Here is a 20664-nt window from a genome sequence, read left to right on the forward strand (position 1 = left end):
CTCGGCTTCGGCGTAAAGAAAATGGTCGTAAATAACCTTTTTAAAATAAAATATAAAATGTGACATTTTTAAGTTCAAACGGGTTTTAAGTCTTAAATATTTGTGAATATTTTCACTGAAGCAGTAAGTTTAATTTTTATCTTATAATTAAATGTTGGCATCTAGGCCTAGTTTAACAGATTTAATTCAATATTATTATTGGCTAGAGCCCCAGGACTAAATTGTATCACAACACAAAAATGTAAATATTATGTTGTAGGCCTACCTGTACAAAGGTGCAAATGATTATACAAGTAAAATGTATATAGTCATCTATTATACTTTTATGACTCAATAGGGAAATTAAATGAATGGCTATGACCTTAACCTTTATCAAATGAAAAAAAGTTTTAGCCTAGGCCTAGGTTTATGTCAGCTGTAATAATATTTAGGGATGCCTAGTTTTTATCCATAGATTGGTAGGCTAAATGTTATTTTAACCTTAAGTTACCTTAGAGGCTCTAATGACCAGGCAGCTTTGTGAACACCTAGAGTCAAACAACCTACTGACGGAAGGTCAATTCGGATTCCGTAAAGGCCGGTCTACAACAGGAGCGGTCATGAGGCTTGCAGGTTTGGTTGGTGAGGCATTTGAGGCTTGCCACACAGTCACCCTCACATTGTGCGACCTAAGTCGTGCATTTGACTGCGTCGACCATGCCATACTGGTCAGGAAGTTGGAGAGTTATGGAGTGGGTGGCACTGTTCTCGGAACAATTGGATCATATCTCGCGGGTAGGCAACAGGTGGTCTCTATCGAGGGGGCAACTTCAGCACCTCTAGAAGTAGCATATGGAGTTCCACAAGGATCGGTAATTGGGCTGATTCTTTTCCTAGTTATGATAAACGACCTCGACAAGTCAGGAAATGTTGTATTATTTGCTGACGACACCACCCTTGTGTCACGAGGACTGCAGGTTGAACAGTCTGTAGCGGGAGCTGAACAGCACTTAATTGAAGCTTCAAACTGGTTTGAGGCCAATGGCTTCCAGCTTAACCAATCCAAGACACAATCTCTTGTCTGCAGTCTGGCTAAACATGCTCCTCACAATGATCCGGTGAAGCTGCTAGGTTTTACCCTGGACCAGACGCTAACCTGGAATGACCACGTAAATCAGGTCTGCAATAAGCTGTCAAGGGTATGCTGCCTGCTCCTGAAACTTAGGTATCTGGTCACGGAGAAATACCTGATGAATGTCTATCACTCTATGTTTCATTGCCACGTGAGCTATGGTGTGCTGTTGTGGGGACACGCACCCGCGACCGAAGACATCCTGGTCCAGCAAAAGAGAGCTCTACGAATAATCACCTTCAGCGATCGTCTGGCTCACTGCAAGCCTATCTTTACCAGGCTGGGAATTCTAACAGTGTTTGGTCACTACATCCTCGCCTGTATAAAGTACGTAATAGATAATATTGAGGAGTTTCCTTCCAGAGCTGCAAAACATCACCACCTTACTAGGAATCGCAACCAACTAGATGTTCCTAGAGTTAGACTATCAAGGACTCAGAAGGCCTTCAGTAATGGAGCCCTAACAATATATAATAAGTTGCCAAACTCCATCGTACTTCTCGACAAAAGGGAACTCCTTAAGGTACTCACTGCATACTTTGAAGGAAAAGCCTACTACTCGCTGAAGGAGTATTTTGATGACCCTCTGTTAGGCCTGGGCTGACTTACGCCTGTCCACAGCCTCAGTGTTAAAAATATGTTTTTAAATTTGTAAATAATGTATATATTAGTACAGTGTTTTCATGTTATTTAATGACGCCATCAATCCCCCATGGGGTAAAAGATGAAGAACCGATAATAAGGTAACGGTAACCGACCCTGACCAAAGGTATAGTCCTGTGGTAAAAGTAGACCTAGACCCTAGGCCTAGTATGAGTTACATTTATCCTACAAATCCAATTTTATCATAGTATGACATAGGTACTACAACTTCTTAAATGATTTTTTTGCGCTGAGACCTTCATTAATTACCGGTACTGATTAAGTCAAAACAATAACTCCAACTCTTTAGGGTAGGCCTACCCGAGGGAATTTGATTTTAGGGGGTCATAAGAGAAAAAGGTAATTAGATGGGCAAAAGGGTTATTTATGGGTAATCTGCCAGGAGGAAAGGTAGATCTCAGGCATGAATAGGGGATATTTCTCGGAAATTTTGTCAATTCCAATCTAAGTAGCCTATAGGCAGTGTTGGGAAGTAGCGTGCTACAAGTATTTACGCTACAGTAGCACGCTACTTTTTTTGTAGCTTTAGCTGTAGCTAGCTACATTTTAGCGGAATTTTAGCTACTTTTCATGCTACATTATCATTGATTGAGATAGTGATTTTTATCACAACCTTACGTGAAACAACCTCTTTCAAACTGAAATTTTCAAGAAAATTAGGCCTAACTACTTTCTTGGCTTCATACAGCTGGTCGCAGCCGTTTCATTACCTATTTACAATGTTGCGTGGACATGGAGGCCATTATCTGAGTGTTATCCACATTTTTGGCTCTCATTTCCTTCATTTGCCACTCTATGATTACTGTCAAATAAAATAAAATCGAGGATGCAAACGACGTTTAAACGTTACCGGTCACAAGAGAAGCTATTGAATGGTTACAAGTGATTGACAGGGAAATTAGTGATCAAATTAACTTAGTTTCTTTCTTTATCGATAGTTTCAACTTGGGTATTAATGGAAACCAACACTAAACCTTAAAATAATGAGAAGGCTTCAGCCAGGTTGAGTTATCAACCTTTGCTTCAGCTCTTGATTGTGGTTCAGCATCACAAGCCCTTCCTTGGTTGGAATACGAAGATTTTTCAAAGGTTTACTAAATAAACAAAGAGGAAATTAGGCCTACCTTATGAAGTTTAAGATATATGCCTACACTCACTACATAATAATTGTAATGAAAAATATCCATATAGCCTAACATTAAACTTTACATCAGAAAAAATAGTATAGTTTGCTCCTGCTAACAGCTCATGCCAAGGACTATTCCTTGGCTATGCTATCGGATTAAGATGAATTCCAAATTCAAAAGAAGAAGAATCAAAGAATCAAAAGCTTTATTTTCCAATAGACATTACAAATGCATGTGGAATGGTCAAAGAAGGTATTATGTTGGTAAACATTTGTCAAGGAAGAGTAGGCCTACAATAGATGTAGAGTACAAGGTCAAATCAAAAGATACAAAGAGAATATAAAATGCAGATGAGGATAACTATAATAGAAAAAAAGTACAATCATTACTCAATATGTAATGGTTTAGGAAGTTCTAAAAAATCGTTAAGTTTGTAGAACGGGTTCTTTACTAGCCACATATGAACTTTAGCTTTAAAAACTTTGTAAGGAAGTGATAGCAATTTGTTGGGCAATTTATTTAGACATTTTAGGCTTTACAATTGCCCAGGCTGATTTACATTTGTTGCTGGAGTTTTCAATGAATAGGGCATTATAATTGAGCTTGGCCTCCTTTACTGCCCGTTTGTAGTTCTTAACTAGGGTCTTATACTCTAACTTACAAAGATTGTCACTACTTACACAGGTCAGATCATAGGCATGTCTTACCTGCTGCCTGAGCCTGTCAAGATCAGGAGTGTACCAGGCACTTGACCATTTCCCTTTTGGGTTTGGTTTTGAGCGTGACTTGCACACAGGAAAACACTCGTCAAACACATGCATAAAAATTTCAAAAAATACAGAAAATATGTTGTTACCTGTGTATTCAGTTGAAGTCCAAAATTGGTCAAATTTATCCTGCCAATTGATCAAGATAATTTTGAATTTGAAATTTGTGATGTTTTGAAGAGAAAAGTGTCTTTTTAAGGCAAAGGTGCTGATCTTATCAGGCTCATGTATGTTATCATTAACTATCCTGAAAAGAATTGCATTATGATCTGAAAAATGGAACGGTTCAATACAACAAAACACATCATCTTTGGGGATGTTAGAAAAAACATTGTCTAGGCAGGCATTTCCTCTGCTAGGCTGGTCATTGTGGAAGTAGATGTTAAACTCCCTTAGAAGGTTGAGAAGAGTTGCCACCGACCTCTTGGTAGTTGTCACGTCAAACTGTGCGTTGACATCTCCACCAATGACGATCCTATGGTTGGACCATTCCGTCACAGACGTCAGGATTTTTTCCAAAGCGTTCAAGAAAAGCCACTCATCACTGTCTGGGGTTCAATATAATAAGTCTATGTGAGGTAACAAGGACACCACATGCTTAAATTATTTTCTCAATACAAAAAGACGACAGGTCAAGTGGTCTACAGTCAAGTTCCAAACGAGCGTAAATAAGTGTACCACCTGTGCCATGTTCTAATCTAGAGAAATTGCTGACTAGGTTATATCCGCTGAGGTTAAAAAAGTCTATACCTGCCAGAGGAATCCAGTGCTCAGAAAGACATACTAGATCACACCGCTGGTGCATCGTAAAGTCCTCAAATAGAGTTAACTTACCCATCAGTCCTTGGATGTTGAGGAAAATAAGAGTAAGCACACAAAAACTCAAATTTGAAGGCATTTTACTTACTTTATTTTTTGTACCATCCATGTTTATTTCTTCGAGTCGGTTGGCACTGATTCCACTAAAAAAATTCACAGTCTGAGTAGGCCTATCGTCAGTGGAGCTACTTATCGACCTAGGCCTAGAGGAACGAGGCGGAAAAAAATTGCCGATTAATATACCAGTGGGCCAGATATCAGGGTTCATGATGTCCTCTACACACTCGGGCTGTACACCGATTTTAAAAGAATTGTAAGATGTGTGTCTCGTAGGAAGTTTTTCACAGACAAAACTGAGATCACCACATGATGCTTTCAAATGGTCACTGATGTCAATTTCAGTTGTAGTAGCTTGAATTCTTGTAACATAGATCCAAGATAGCGAGGAACTGCAAGGAGTTTGTTACTACTGTTCTTACCAGATATCAGTTTAGTCACCCTAGGATTATTACTTTTGACTGATCTAGGCCTAGGTTGTCTAGTCTTTTTGCGATAGCACACACGCGAAAAACCATCCTCATCCTTACTCCTACACTCTGCATGATCACATGAAGACTCCGAAGACTGAGGCCTAGGACTAGGATTTGCCGGTACTTTAACTGAATATAGGCCTGTAACAGGTTTAGGCCTACTAAGTTTACTACCCTGTATCTTGCCAATTGAACCACTAGGCAAATTAGAAGTGCATTTTTTAGGCACAATGTTAAGTTTTTCCTTGTTTGCAGCCGATTTAAGTGCATCAGAAAAGGTTTTGCCGGGATAATTTTCCTCACGATTAGGCCTAGACCAAACCGATTCAATATCAACACTGCTTTGTTTCTTGGGCATGATTTCACTGACGAGACCCATAATTACATCAAAAAGTTTATCATTACTTTCTTCTAATTTTGTTAGACCATCACACAATAATTCTATCGTAGCAGGGGGACCATCCTTCAGTTCACAAACAGGAACAGCTGGATGTCCTTCTTCAATGTCTTTCTTGCATGCTGAACAAAACCAAGTAACTATATCACCAAGGCTCACAATACGGTCATATTTAACTTTCCCTAACTTAATACAGTTAATAGTTCAATTAATAGGAATATATCTGTTTATTCCTTGTACGAACAAGCCTACCATACTATAGCCAACTTGTTTCATAGCCAAGTAAGTTTAGGCCTACATGTTATTTTCACTTAACAGTTTTCAAAAATTAAAAAGACGATTTCAGGATAAGTTGCTGAAAACTGTTTTGTGCACCAACATTTTTTTAATAAAAATTTTTCCTATGCATTTATATGACAAAAGACGATTTCTTGACATTGAATAGTGTTATTCATAGAACAAGTAACTTAATTATGGTTAGCAATGTCGTTTTTAACATAAAAAATAAAGAAAGGCAATAAACACCAATTTCAGTAGGCTAGGCTCTATAACACAAAAGAGTATTTTTAAATAATCGTTTTACAGTTTTATTGTTTTTAATAGTTGATATAAGACATCTATAAATGAATGTAGCCTACATTAAAGAAATAAATTGAGTTAAGAAAATATAGTTTGGTTGTATGTCCTTTGAACTTAATGAAATTTACATATAAGATGCTTAAAAGAAATGCAATATTTAAAAATAAGTACCAGTACTAAATATGATGGAACACCCAAATGTTTTTGGTTGTTTTGTTTTAATGTTAGGCTTATGATGCCAAAAAAATTAAATACAATCTAGGAATAAGTTGTTTTCCAAGTAGGCTAATGTTAGATACAATACCGACATTTTGTTGTTTTTTTTGTTTTTTTTAATAGAGGGCCAGGCTTTAAGTAACCATGCGATTGCGCTTAGCTAGAACAGCTTATTGTGCACCTTCATTCACAGGTCCTCATTCTTTGTCAAATCCCAGGTCCTTTGTGAACCGTGAGATCCTTTGACTATGGTGACCCGTTCTTCCCTTTGATCTCCAGTCGATAGGCCAAGGGATCTCATGCGCAGACCTTGTAGGGCTGGGCACATAAATATCACGTGGAATGCTGTCCCTCCTCCTCTCCACATTTCCTACACAAGAGGCTTTCAACTTGAATTCCCATCTTGTGTAAATGTCCACGGAATACCCAATGGCCGCTAATAAAGCCAACCACCTTCCGCAGGGTCTTCCTACTCAGCCCAAGGGCATCTGCCGCTATCGCACCTGCCTTCATCAGCATTCTCTTTGACTGTACATTTCCTTCTGTTCTTTCCCAGTTCCTTCGATGTTCTATGCCCATCCACTGGCGAACAGCTCTCCGTGCTGTGCTGTAAGCAATGCCACACGTTGGCTCTGGACCCATGAGCGGGCTTTCAGCTCCTTTGTTTGCCCACTTGTCAGCTCCCTCATTGCCAGCAATACCTTTGTGTCCTGGAACCCAACCAAGGATGATCCTGTTGTTCTTTCCCAGGGCTTTGATGGCTTGATGACATTCCTATACAGCCTTGGAGGTAAAGTCAAAACTGTCAAGTGCCATTAGTGCTGCTTTGCTGTGTGAGTTCATCATACAGTGTGGCCTATAAGACCGCGCTTCAAACACACTCTCGCACACTCAGACAGGACAACAACTTCTGCCTGGAATACAGTGGCCATTTTTCCCAGGCTTACGCAGAACTGCGCCTTGGGTCTGACTCCATATATTCCAGCCCCCGTGCCCGTTGGCTTTTTCGAGCCATCCGTATACCAAGTGATCCCCCTTTTCATGTATTCAGGTTCACCCTTGTCCCAGGCATCCCTGTCAACAATGTTGACATTGTATGGTTTTTCTAGATCTATGATCTTTTGATAGGTTCACCATCCTACCTTAATAAATAAGCTTAACAATTATGGTATTTATGGTAAAGAATTGAACTGGTTAAGGTCTTATTTGGAAGAAGGGCAACAGTATGTCAGTGTTAGATTTGTTGAGGAGCAAAATTTATACAATATAAAATATAAGTTAAGGCAGGTACAATATTCGGTTCCTCAAGGATCAGTTCTTGGACCGTTCCTATTCTTATGTTATCTGGGCGGAACGCAGGAACACCTAACTAATAAAATTCAGAATACCAAACTATGTTCATATGCAGACGACATCAGTATGTCAATACATGAAAAAAATACAAATAGTATAGAATCCAAAATGGAAAATGCCATTTCAATTGTAAACACTTTCGTCAATTATGAAAATCTTTTACTAAATAAGAACAAAACTACATTGGGTAAATTTTCTTGTAAAAATTAAAAAAAACAATGAAATTTTTAATAACTTTGAGAATAACACCAAGTGTTTAGGTCTTATAGTTGATCAAACGTTAAACTGGTCCAAATATGTTGATCATGTTTGTAAAAAAATAAGCCCTGTAATTTTTATAATTAATAGACTTCAACCTTTTTGCAATGAATAAACCCTTAAAAAGTTTACTATGCCCACATTCACTCCCATATATCTTATGGCATTGAAATTTATGGAGTATGAGTAATCGAAATTTAAATAGAATTTTATTATTTCAGATGGAGCTGTAAGACACATTTAGAAAGAACCTCTAGGAAAAATTCTTCAAGAAAATATTTCAAAGATTTGGACATTTTAACAGTTCCGTATTTATACATCTATAAAACAATTCTTTATGTAAAAAATAATGAATCAAAATTAGAGCGACAACAGGATATCCACAATTACAATACTAGATAAACAAAATTTCACAATGAAAAATCATAAAAAAGACAAATATAAGCAAAGTCCTCAGTATATTGGCATTAAATTTATCCATCAACTCCCAGATGGCATAAGGAATGAGCAATGCACAATTAAATTTAAAAAGAAACTGAAACAAATTTTAATAGGAAATTCTTTTTACAGTCTGGATGATTTTTTTTAATTTTAAGTAAAGTATTGATTTTATCTAAAAACTGCTGTTGTATAAATCTTTTAACTTTAAGTTATATATTTATGTTATTTAAAAATAAAATAATGACGCAATCATGTACGATGTATCTGTACGTTCTGAATAAAGATTTTATTGATTGATTGATTGATAGGCAACTGTGTATACAATCAACATCAAATTAAAATTAAATCCCATACAATATTTATGAATTAAACATTTTGCATGTCCTCTGCAAACTGTAGGCTACTATTCACCACAGAATAATCTATCATTAATGTCCTTGAACTTACTTTCGTTAACATTGATTGTAATCCTAGCCACTATAGTTAGTGTTCTTTCTCAAGTACAATAGGCCTATGGCATTTTCAGACTAATACTATTAGGTCTAGAGCTAAAAATATAACTATTTTTCAGATGGGTCTCGACTTTGACGTTCTGGAGTTTTGTCGGAAGCTGCGTACATCCAACAAACCCCCTTATACATGTCCTGTAGTGGAGTGTGGAAAATCTTACAAGTCCATGTGTGGACTGCAGTACCACTTGGTCAACTTTGACCATGATACAAACTCTGCGGCCATTGTGCCACCTTCTCCGCCTGAATCAGTCGAGTCACTTGTCTCCACGCCTGCGACACCGTGTACTCCTCCTCCAGCCAAAAAACGTAAGTAGGGATATTTTATAATATATTATATCTCTCTTTATCTCTCGCCGGGTCCAAATATTGTTGGATTAGTAAGAAGGTTCCCTCTAAACTCAAAAGAGTCCTTTAGTACTCAGCACGTGATTGCAAAATGCTTTGGTTAACAGTTTTGTAAGTGTATTGAGTTAAAGGGATCACTTATACTGAGCAGGAGTTACTTATAGTTACACTGTAGCTGCGTGGTCTGACTGGTGCAGCTACAAATATTTGAATCAGTGATTCAAACTGACATTAGGTTAAATACAAGAAGTTTTTAAACTCTGCAGTTTCCTGCTGTGGGCTGCTCAGTGCTACCCACCTGTTCAATTTTGCTTATCATTTATCTTGCTTGATTGAATGCAGGGACCAGTGTCTTTTGCAGTGTTTGTTTAACTTTCGCTCCAACAAAACTTATGCTGCAATACCAGGACCTAGAGAGCCAGCCGTCAAAAAAGCAACACAATTGAATTGTTAAACCTTTGGTTTGTACGTACACATTCGACTGCCAAAAGCAGCGGTTGGTGGACACATACATACGAATGTCGAATATCACTCGCCTAATTTGTTTTCATGAGTATAATATTTGGATTGATAAGGACAAAAATTAATTTGAAATGTTTTACCTTCCACTTCAAACTGTTTTTCAGGGAAGAAGAGTCATCATGGAAGATGGAGCCACACACCTAAGTTGAAGACTCCGCTAAAGGTGGTTGAACCTATATTGACTCCACCAAGAGAAGGTCTGACTTATGCGGAGGCTCAGAAACTGGTTGAATTTGAAGTGAACGGAAGAGTACACCGTATAAACATTAGTGATACAATCAGCATTATCTCCAAGAAGGAATTAGAGAATCATTGTGACAGCGTAAGTACTTTAGTAATTTTAACTACTGGTATCGTACTCAATATTTTGGTTAAAATGCCTACTACAAGTAGGCTAAAGATATCTGCACTCTGGCTAGTGTAGGGAATATAATTAAGTAGACTTCTGGTATTCAGACATCTCTGGAACCAGGTCCTTTGTGGTTATGGGTTGGATCTATCTTAGTAAAAATGCAGAATTACATGATGAAACAAACAAAACCAGCTTACCTAACTGGTATAGATGTAAAACCCCCAACAGACCAATTTTTACAAAGATCCTTTTTTTTCAGAAAGTAGTTTTCAAATGTAAATTTTAACCTTACATTTTAGACCTTGGATGATCTATCTTCTGATTCCTCAGTGCCTCGAGATTTTACTGTCCATCTACTCTCATAATCTGATACTCATATTATACTACTTTTGTATAATGTTTGATTTATGTAAAAATAAAAATAAATGTTTTTTAGCCTATTTGTCAAATTTACTGAACGCCGGACGAAGATATTGTCAAACTGTAGAAGAGTTTCACCTTAATAAGGCCACCAATTCATAAACTCACATTCAAAGTTAAAAAAAAAAATAGAAGGCTAAGTAATAATATATTCACAACAAATCACATAGGCCTATCCTGTATCAGGTTCACTGTCTTCAAGTCAAACACATTACTATTAGGCCTATAATATTTACACTATGTACACATACTGAGACTTGAACTTGTGTGGAGTTTTACATTGGAGTAAACAAGCTAAATCAAATAGCTTTTTCTAACATTGTTCCATTATAAAATAATGATTAAACTGAATAATTTTAACACTAAATGGTCAAGTTAATAATAGGGTTTCATGAGATGACTTTTATGAGTCAAGTTTAAGTATTATTCATAACTTATGTATATTTTCAGTAATTAGGCTACCTTGATTGATCCACAATCCATGCTGGCCAAAATCAATGAATTAAAAATTACTAAAGGGTGGTCCAAAAAGAATGTGTGGTTTTGATTTGAGTCTTGTAAGTGGTGTGAATGATATGTAAGGTTGGGGATTAGTAATGTTGTAGGTTAGATCATTAGCAGTACCGGTAGTTATGTTGACCTGAGCCGTGTATTTTTGCTGCTAAACATATTTTCAAAAATAATGAATATGTTAACAAAGTAAGTATTGGATGACTTTGAATTGAAGAAAGACTTTTGTTGTTTTTATTGAAACAGAAGGCCGTAACCTGCCTGAAACTATAAGTGTTAAAAGTTAATCTAAAGGCGTTATTCATAAACTAAATGAATCGCATATTTGATAGATGTGAACACATTGCATGTAGGGGGAAAAACCATATAATATTTATACAGGGTGTTTATTAAGGGGTGTCACAAACTTTAGGGGCTGATAGTACTAATCAACCCAAACGAAACAGCTCGTATACACATAGGTTGAAAAAAATGTTCTTTAGCCGCTAGCCGCCATTTTGTATTTTTTCTAAAACAATTTAGGCTATATCTAAAAAATTATTAAAGCTAAGGAACCCAAACTTAAAAAATACATTAATTGTGCCGAGAGGCAATTAAAAAAAGTGATTATGTAATTTCCTTTTAAATTAACAAAATGACAGCCATTTAAAATCTTAAAACTTAAATTACTAAAATATATCTAATTTTATTAAAATAATTTCCAGAACAGTTTTATTTAGCATTTGTAATTCCCTATCAAACGATAAACGATTTAAAATTTCCATGTTATTCTAATGGAGACTATTGTAAAATGTTGTAGTTGGCTTGTTTATGGATATATTTTGATCAAACTTGGCATATTTATTTATTCTATACTAAGCTATTGATATTTTAATAAAAAACACACTATTAGTTACCCTGCAGCAGCAAGCCTAGGTACTCGTTAAACATAAATGTTAATTTAATAGATTAATTGAAAATCAATTCAGGCAAATGGAAATTCCCTTAGTCGGCAGGTTTGCTGCAGCGGGGGTATTATGTATTACAGTTACAGCTTTGGGACTAAACAAAGACCCTTCAATTAACTCACATAAACTTTTTTGTCCAATCTGAAGTAGCAATTTTTATACTGGACCCCTACTGCATTACAGTAGACTCCCAATATTATCCACGATAAAGAGTGATTGTGGATGATAGTCAAAATCCTAGATCATGCAAACCTAACATAAAATGCCTGGGAAATAACTAACATTGACTTTGAATGGATAGTTAAGCTTTTATACAGTTTTTAATCCAGTGTAGTTACCTTTGAAACTTGTTTCACACTCGTTTACTTAGAAAACAAATAGTATTGGAGAGCCTATGACGTATAGTCAGGGATGTGTCAGGGATTGAACCCATCCCTTTCGCACCCAAGTCTGCACCACTAGGCTAGCAACACACCCTACACATCTCTTACTAAACATCTTGGTTATAGCTGCACAACGTACATTTAACATATTAAATTTTTAATATTTTGATTTTGATTTTTTGCATTCATGGTTAATTGGGTCTACTATATCTCAAGTTTTTTATTACGTACATATAGATTAGATTCTCTTTACTCATCCAGACATGTATATAGGCTATGTTGTTACAGATGGCTATAACAGAAATCTCCCAAAGTGTGCTTAGCTTAGCCAAGAGCCAAGAAGCAGTTACCAAACTTCCAGAACCATGCTTCAAAGTCCTAGACAATTACAAAATTGCAGACGCTGCACAAATGCCCAATTCATACGTCAGGTGTGTATTTTATATTGATAATTTTTTCATCAATATAAGCCTACTTAATACAATAAGGTTTTTCACTGTTACATCCCTTTTTCAGCTATCCTACTTAACCGATGCTTACGATTGAGGTGTCATTTAAAAGCTAATGATCTAGCGAAGTGATGAATGATAACTAAAAAGGTAATTTTCTTTGGGGCTTTGCCTCCCTAGCGTATGATTTATTTATAGAGTTCATTATTACGGTTTAAATGTGAATTTTAATTTAACGGATGATCGCTCAGTTTAATATTTAACCACAACCAGATTGTAAACCAGAGACAAACCAGTTTATGAAAACGGGTTTTCAATAGGCTAATTTTTTATAACTGTGACCTGATTGATGTCGGTAAAACACTCTTGAAGGTGTAAAATTAAATTGCAATACTGTAAATTAGTAGTTGTATTCACCTAATAATTGTCTTAGGGAAAAATAATATTTGAAAAGTAAAAGGCTATTGCATGGTTTGTTTTCCCTTTGAAACAAGTTTTGGAATCTATTAAAATGAGAAATTTGCACACGGGTCTCCTATTTTAGTGAATTACCCATATAGAGAATAAGCTATTACCATAGATCTCATGGTAAGACCTGGACCCGGGACCGATTTACCTTTTTTTTGAGGTCCCCATAGGCCAAAAACACCATCCATTTAAATTCATATAAATATATGTGTCCGTTAGCACAATAACTGGAGCAAAAATGATCTGATTTTAATGAATTTTGATACAAACGTGTAAACCTACGTTTATTCAAACGAGTTTGCGAATCAGCAGGATCAGACCATGGGAAGAGGTGTATTGGTGGTTTTATGGGGAAAAATTGTTTTTTTCCATATTTGACCCTAAAAACATAGTTTTGCAATTTCTTTCTAAACCATTTTGTAGAGCTTATAAAAAGAAATAATTTAGTAAAATTTTGAAGCATTGTTGTATGCCTAATGGTTACAGAGAAAATTAAAGAAACGTGCAAATTGAATATTCCCATGTTATTCTAATGGGGAAGAAATAAACTGAACGATGTTGATAAAGAAAATATTTAATAAATAAAGTGTTATAGGCTACAGTGTGTGTTTGCTTGCTAATTGATATATTTTAATACAATTTGGAAAATTGGTAGACAAAATTTCACACTAAGCTATCCAACATTTCAATTAAATAACACACCTCATTACTTTCCCTGTAGCAGCAAACCTAAGTGTTCATTAAAATTAATTTTATTAAAAAATGAAATAAATCACAAAATTTTAAGGGAATATTTTAGTGGACATCTAGCCAGGTAAATGGAAATTCGCTCAGTCTTAAGGTTTGCTGCGGTAGGGGTATTGAAATTAATTTACTTAGTTACTCAAGTTTGTAGTGATACGCCCCACGAAAATTTTTATTTGTTGACTGCTGAGCTTGACCATTTGTTTGTGTTCAACAGATTCATAGAGCGTTCTGCTGAAGAGATGGATGGAGAAGTAGAGTATGACATGGATGAAGAAGATGCTGCATGGTTAACCATTATCAACCAAAAGAGAGCAGTGCAGGGAGTTCCTGAAGTTTCAATTGATACTTTTGAACTGTTAATGGACCGATTGGAGAAGGAATCATACTTTCAGGTGAGTAAAGCCATGAGCATGATTGTCAATTGTTTTGGTTTCGAGGCTGGAATTGGAGAAACCCATTTTTCATATGTTTCTCTTGCATCAGTGACTGTTGTAATTTGATGTTAATAGGTTTCACTTTTAATGTTATGATAACAACGCAAGCTAATTATATTAAATGTTTAAAAGTGTTTGTTACTGTCAAAGAGTATTTGCTTTTCTCGACACCCGTCTGCTCAATCGTCTGATATTTAGATGTTTACTCTGGGTATATTTCAATCATAAGCCTAGTTATTTTTATTGTTTACTATGGAGAAATAAATAGCACCGTAATAGATTTGCCATGGAAAAGATTATTTTTTCGTTATTAATTATTTAGTTTTGTCTCCTAGATTAAAAATCGACACGTAATTAATAGGTTAGTTACATGTTACCATCGTCAAACCTTTAGTTTTTAATAGCTGACTATATCTTAATAATTCTGGAGCTTATGATTATTGGGCCGGGCAAACAAGTGTAAATCTTCCGTGTGAATTACTGTTTTGTGTGTTTGTACTGTCTGTGTGTGAACTTAATACTCATGACGACAACAAGTGGTCAGCATATATAAGAAGATGGAAGATTTGAGACTATAGACATCTATTAAAAACTATCTATGAGTGCCATTTTTAAACACGTCTCCAGTCCAGGAAACAGTTTCGCACCCAGGGGGGCTTAGCCCCCCCCCCAAGGACCTAGAGTTAGCTCTTTACGGGGGTCGAGGGTCAGCTCTATATGTACATTTTTGACTATTTAAAAAATATGTAAACTTTAAACCTATACAGTTAGTTACAACAGAACTTCATTAAATACAGCAAGGAGCAGGCGTTTTGTAACTAGTATTTTTAGGCCTTTGCAGACAGACACTGCGTAAACCAAAGCCTAATGCAGCCTGTAGTGCCTGTAGTCGGTTGGCATTTTGGGGCTGCATGTTTGCCCTCCGCCCTGCCTCAAAGTGCCCATGTGCCGTTTCCACTACCGTTGCTCCAATGCTCACTTGACCTTGACACTTAAAATGGTAGTACACAGTCGTATTGTTGTGAGTATAGTGTATGGATGTAAATGGACTGAGTGAACTCGCAGCTTTAAATATTCACAGAAAATTGAAGTCGCTAGGAAGTTTCTGTGTTTAAAACAATCGTCTAGACGTCTGGATTATGTTTTGTAAATCTGTAGTTTGTTTGCTATTTGTAATTGTATTATTTATTCCTTAAATATAGTGATGGGCCGATTGCTGAATTGGTCGATTCCGATACCGATTCCGATTCTACAATTTTGGTTTTGATTCTCAATTCCGCACTCGATACCAATACCTGTTAAAAATTCAAAAATTAATTTAGTAACACATATAACTTATGTGTGCTTATCGCTATCCCTATAAATAAAGGAGCATGTTATTTTTATTTAATCGTTATACAATAAGATAACTGCATTGTTATTGATTATGGTTACATAGATTTGGTTGGCCTATAAGAAAAATAAGATAGGCTACTTCAAGAAGACATGCATTTTAATTTAACATATTTTATTAAATTAAATTGAGACAACAATCACCAGTTTAGGTAGGCCTAAAATGTTCACTGAGTTTTTTGTTTGCACAAGAATTCGTACATCTAGGCCTACAATGAATGTTCCATATTACTTGAGTTTTAAACTCAAAGTCATCAATATCAAAGTCATTATAAATATCACTTAAATTACTTAAAGAATCACATAAAAGTCATGGAGTTCGTCACATCACTAGATCGGTGATCATAATCCATTTTGAACTTAACTCACTACGCACGCACAGCAAACAAACAACAAAACAAAACCAAAACATAGGTTAAACAATAATTAATTTGCCATTTGCTCACAACAGCTGTTTCAGTTCAGTCAGAGAGAAACAATATATAACGACAAAAATTCATCGCTAAACGGCCGTCTCCAATAGTCATCATGAAGCTCTGAATGAGCTGAACAGTTAGTACAAGTAAGCTGGGGCATTGATCGCGCATATATAAAAATAACAAACAAAATTTAGCGCCTACAAACTCGCCCAATTTTGGTTGGGGGACACTCGTACGCATCAGAAAACCTGCCCAATATGGGATGGGCGATACCTTTGACTATTGCGATACTTAAAGGGTTAAGGATCAACCACTGATTATATTCTCACGTAGTGTATTTATAGTCAATGATATTATACACTATGATCAGCATGTTATCAAACTCTTAAGCTGCTAATGAAATATACATGAACCCTATCACGAGTTAGAAAACACAAGTTTACTAGTACCATTGACTGTACATGTGTATTATATTTAAATTCAATGCTTGTACCATCTGGAAAAATTGCCCTCGATCTGACAACATGGCGGTAACTAGAGTTCTGTTCTACTGTTCTACTAGTTGTTACTGTTCCACTGTTGTCAGTCAGTTGATCACAACTACACGTCATTTGTGCCGCAATGGCACTCATTGTGAAATGCCAAGGCATGTTATTTTGGATTATAAAACTATTAGGAATATGAGAAAACGAACTTGGAATTATTTATATTAGCTGACTTCAGAGTATTCCAAATAAACTATGATGTGCCACTCTTTACAACCTTCAATGTCAGTTGAGTCTAGCATCATAATTAACCTCACTTTTCAGAATCGGTATCGAGCACAATGAAGCGAAGTATCGAGTATTAGCGATTCTTCAATACCACTGGTATCGAGAATCGGAATCGGCCCATCCCTATTTAAATATCAATATTGTTTTTGTATAAAACTCAAAATCAAAATCACTTGTAAATTAATCAGATAGTTGGTTTTAGTTTACTACATAAATTATCTGATGGCAATGTAATATCCAGTCCTGCAGTTCAATATAGTAATGCTATAAATACTACGTATCCATTAGCACTGTTCATTACAGGTCATATAATGGACACAGTTTATACTTGGGAAGCCACCCCCCCCCCCCCAAACCGAAAGTTTGGGTGCGCCCCTGCCAGGAAATACACATCCGCTTGGTTAGCTTTTTGATGGTTTCATTAAACACATACACTCAACACGACACATACAACATATTAGATATTTGATTAAAGATAGGCCTATCACAAAAATACCACATCACCTGTAAGCTAGCAGAAACCGACTGTCTGAATGTTCAAGTCAGTGCTAGTGGTAATCAGCTGATCTAGATATGTCCCCTCGTTGAAGTAGGGCGTTGAAAAAAGGGCGTTGAAAATAATAAATAGAACCTCGATTATCTGGGATAATGGGGAGGAGGGAGGCCACGTATAACAGAAAACCACAGTTAATCCAACATGACATAAACACATATGACAAACCAAACCCATAAAAACGCCTAATACTGTATAAATGAACATTAATTTGATAATTAATTTGCATTTTATATAATCAAAATACAGTTAGTATTGCTCAATCATGATATGTTAAGTCATTAACCTTGGTTCAGTAATAAACACTGTAAAAAATCACAGCTTACTCAAACAAAAAATTTCCAAACACTATTCTACTAATATTATATAAATAAGAAAATGTGGATGTATGTATGGATGTTTGTGACAAGTAAACGTGAAAAATACTGGTCGGATTCGGCTGGAGTTTCCCCCAATGGCTCTGGAGTTTCCCATGTTAACCTTATGGGTATTCACATTTAAAAGGAATCCAATAATTTCGTCAGCTGATTCGACCAAACAAGTTGGTTCTATGATATTCAATAGCATTAAAAAGATATAAGGTTTACCAACACTGAACGCCCTGAAACGTGCTGAACGCTGGTGCTCTGTTTACACCACTATTATGTTTTTTGCAATTATGATAACAGCTAATTTGAAGTAAGCAGTCTCAAAAATGTGTGATACACAATGAGAACTGTCACAGTAGGATTGTTTACAGTAATGTTTATGTTTTAAATTTAATACATAATTTGTGATATTGTGTGAATGTTTGATAATTTACTTTTTTATATTGTTTAGGTGCAGTGGTAGAACATAATGGCTATGGTTGATGTGTAATACTATACGATATACTATACTATATCTATAATACTATAGCATACCGTAAATATAAAGAACCAAATTCTCTCAAGCTATATCCCCCCCCCCATTGCAAACGCAAAGCTAGAGTATAACTGCAATAAGCATTTTATACTTATACGCCAACCCCATAGGAAGAACGTAAATCACGTAGAGAACAGACCAATTAAAAGTTGAGTACGCTAATAGTCATATGTAATGTATGTAGTAATGTACTATTCATAGGCTACTACCAGGGGACATGCTGTTTTAGACAGAAGAATGCCAATAAAAACTTTAGAAAATTCAGAAAAAAGTATAAAATTAAAATCATAGTTGGTACTTAACGATAATAACAACAGTCATAAAAGAAGATAAAGACAACAATGACATACAATTATCACTTATTCTTTCTCTTTGTTCCTCTATTCTTTCTGTTATTTTATTCATTCCTGGGTTTCTTTTCATTCCCACATTCAACAAGTTGCCATAGTTACTAGGCATCCAATCACAGGCTACGAAAGTTGTCATGGTTACTAATCACCCTATCGCAAACTGTTGTGATATAGCGCACAGCAGACAGATGTGTAGTAGCAGACGATTGTCAGTACAAGCAGACAGCTTTACATTTAAATTATTGATTGATATTTCTTTGTTTTGCTTCCATTTTATATTTGTCAAATAAACTGTGATGTTTCAAAAATATTAATTTGGGAACCTACTGAGTAAAAATAAATACCAGACATAGTTAAATAAATACACAACACATTTCAACACATTTGACTAAAGAAACACAATGTATAACATTTTCTTGGTTGAGGTTATGTAACATAACTTAAGATTGACATAATTTTAGAGTTATGTTTGAGAATCGCAAACATTACCCGTACTGTTTTAATGTTTATGTTAACATTACTCAGTGTAGCTAAAAAAGCTCAATAAAGAATAAAACTAATATAATGAAAGAACTAAAAGAATAAAACTAATACGCACCAAATATTTTACGTTCTACATGAAACACGCAGAGTTGCAAAACTGAGGCTGATATTTACATTATCGCCTTAGCATCAAGAGGGTTAAATAAACATAACAAATTACTTCTAGTTAGTGCATAAATAATTTTTGTTACAAAAACCCAATGGTGCGAATACATCTGCAACCCGTTTTTGCAGATATATTAACAGGTTGTAAATCAAAATAAAAAAATAGCTGCATTACATACCTTATTATACAATTATTTTATTTCTAAAAGAACATTATGTGGTAAGTTAAAAATACTTATGCTTTGACAGATATTCACTTAAAAATAATTAACGTTTTAAGCGCAGGAAGCATAATATGCCTATGTCACAGCGCTTCTGTAGAGTGCGGGAAAATAGAGCCATAGTAATGCAGACCAGCTGGTTACCGTACAAACAAAACATCAACCTTTAATGAGGGTAAAGTGCGGAAATGGGGGGAGTGTAAAAATGGCTGTTAAAACCTTTTTTCCTTTTGTGGTCTTCCGTGTGAAGTCTTGGCACCCACAATTCCTTCCTTAATGGTTATTTTCTCAAACTCCTTAACCCATTTCTGCAATTTACCCTCTCATTGCCATTAGGGCCATAAATATCAGTCATCTAGCAATGAATGTCTGCGGCCAATATGTTTCTTGCAGTCAAAAACATTCAACTGACCTCATCTAGCATTTGGCAAAAGATTTATTAATTTTATAGATTTTCAAGGCACTTTTCTTTCATAGAACCCGCTACACCTTTATTTTTTAAATGTAAATTCTATATATTTCTATTAGCAATTAAAACTACCTGCCCATAGTAAGAATTTCATTCAATTTCCTTGTCAGGAAAGATCAGTATGGCAGTAGTTTGTTTTAACTTTGGGTTTTATGTTTTTAGGTGTTTGACGTCAACAGCAAGGTAATCTTGTTTGTAAATGTTGCTTGATTGTTGTTGCTTTGTCGTCCACCTTTTGTTCACGCAAAGTTTGCATTTGCACAGCTTAAAAGTATTTTACCAAAGCTCATTCAAACAAAGTAATTTTTAGTACTTATTAGATTTTTACATTCTTCATTTGTTGATTCTTTTAAAATTTCATTTCAATTTATATGTATTTCGTTTAATTTTTTGCTTGTACAGTTTTTTTTCTATTTTTTTTCTATTGGAGGATTGTAATTTAGCATTGAATACTGTATTCTGTTCATACTTTGCTAACATATCGATATCATTTAACAAAATAGATAAAAATATTTGTTTTCTGTCATTGTTTTAATAAATCTGCTCCTTGTAAAATATGTTTGAATGATTAAATCCCTATGATCTA

General features: G+C 35.4%; 1 protein-coding gene across 2 annotated transcripts in view; it reads left to right on the forward strand.

Moving 5' to 3' along the window:
* LOC128997895 (peregrin) overlaps nt 1-20664 on the forward strand; it is a 57234-nt gene continuing 36570 nt past the window's right edge. The window contains exons 1-6 of one of the 2 annotated variants that reach the window (XM_054423682.1): nt 1-123; nt 8833-9079; nt 9745-9962; nt 12541-12683; nt 14131-14308; nt 20241-20261. In XM_054423682.1, coding sequence (XP_054279657.1) covers nt 8833-9079; nt 9745-9962; nt 12541-12683; nt 14131-14308; nt 20241-20261 — 807 coding nt within the window. In that variant the 5' untranslated portion in view covers nt 1-123. The remainder of the gene's footprint in view (nt 124-8832; nt 9080-9744; nt 9963-12540; nt 12684-14130; nt 14309-20240; nt 20262-20664) is intronic. The other variant, XM_054423683.1, reaches the window with a different exon arrangement.

Source organism: Macrosteles quadrilineatus, unplaced genomic scaffold (genome assembly GCF_028750875.1).
Source record: "Macrosteles quadrilineatus isolate MER2022 unplaced genomic scaffold, UCM_ALF_1.0 Scaffold_7__1_contigs__length_78375512, whole genome shotgun sequence".
NCBI classification, from domain to species: domain Eukaryota; kingdom Metazoa; phylum Arthropoda; class Insecta; order Hemiptera; family Cicadellidae; genus Macrosteles; species Macrosteles quadrilineatus.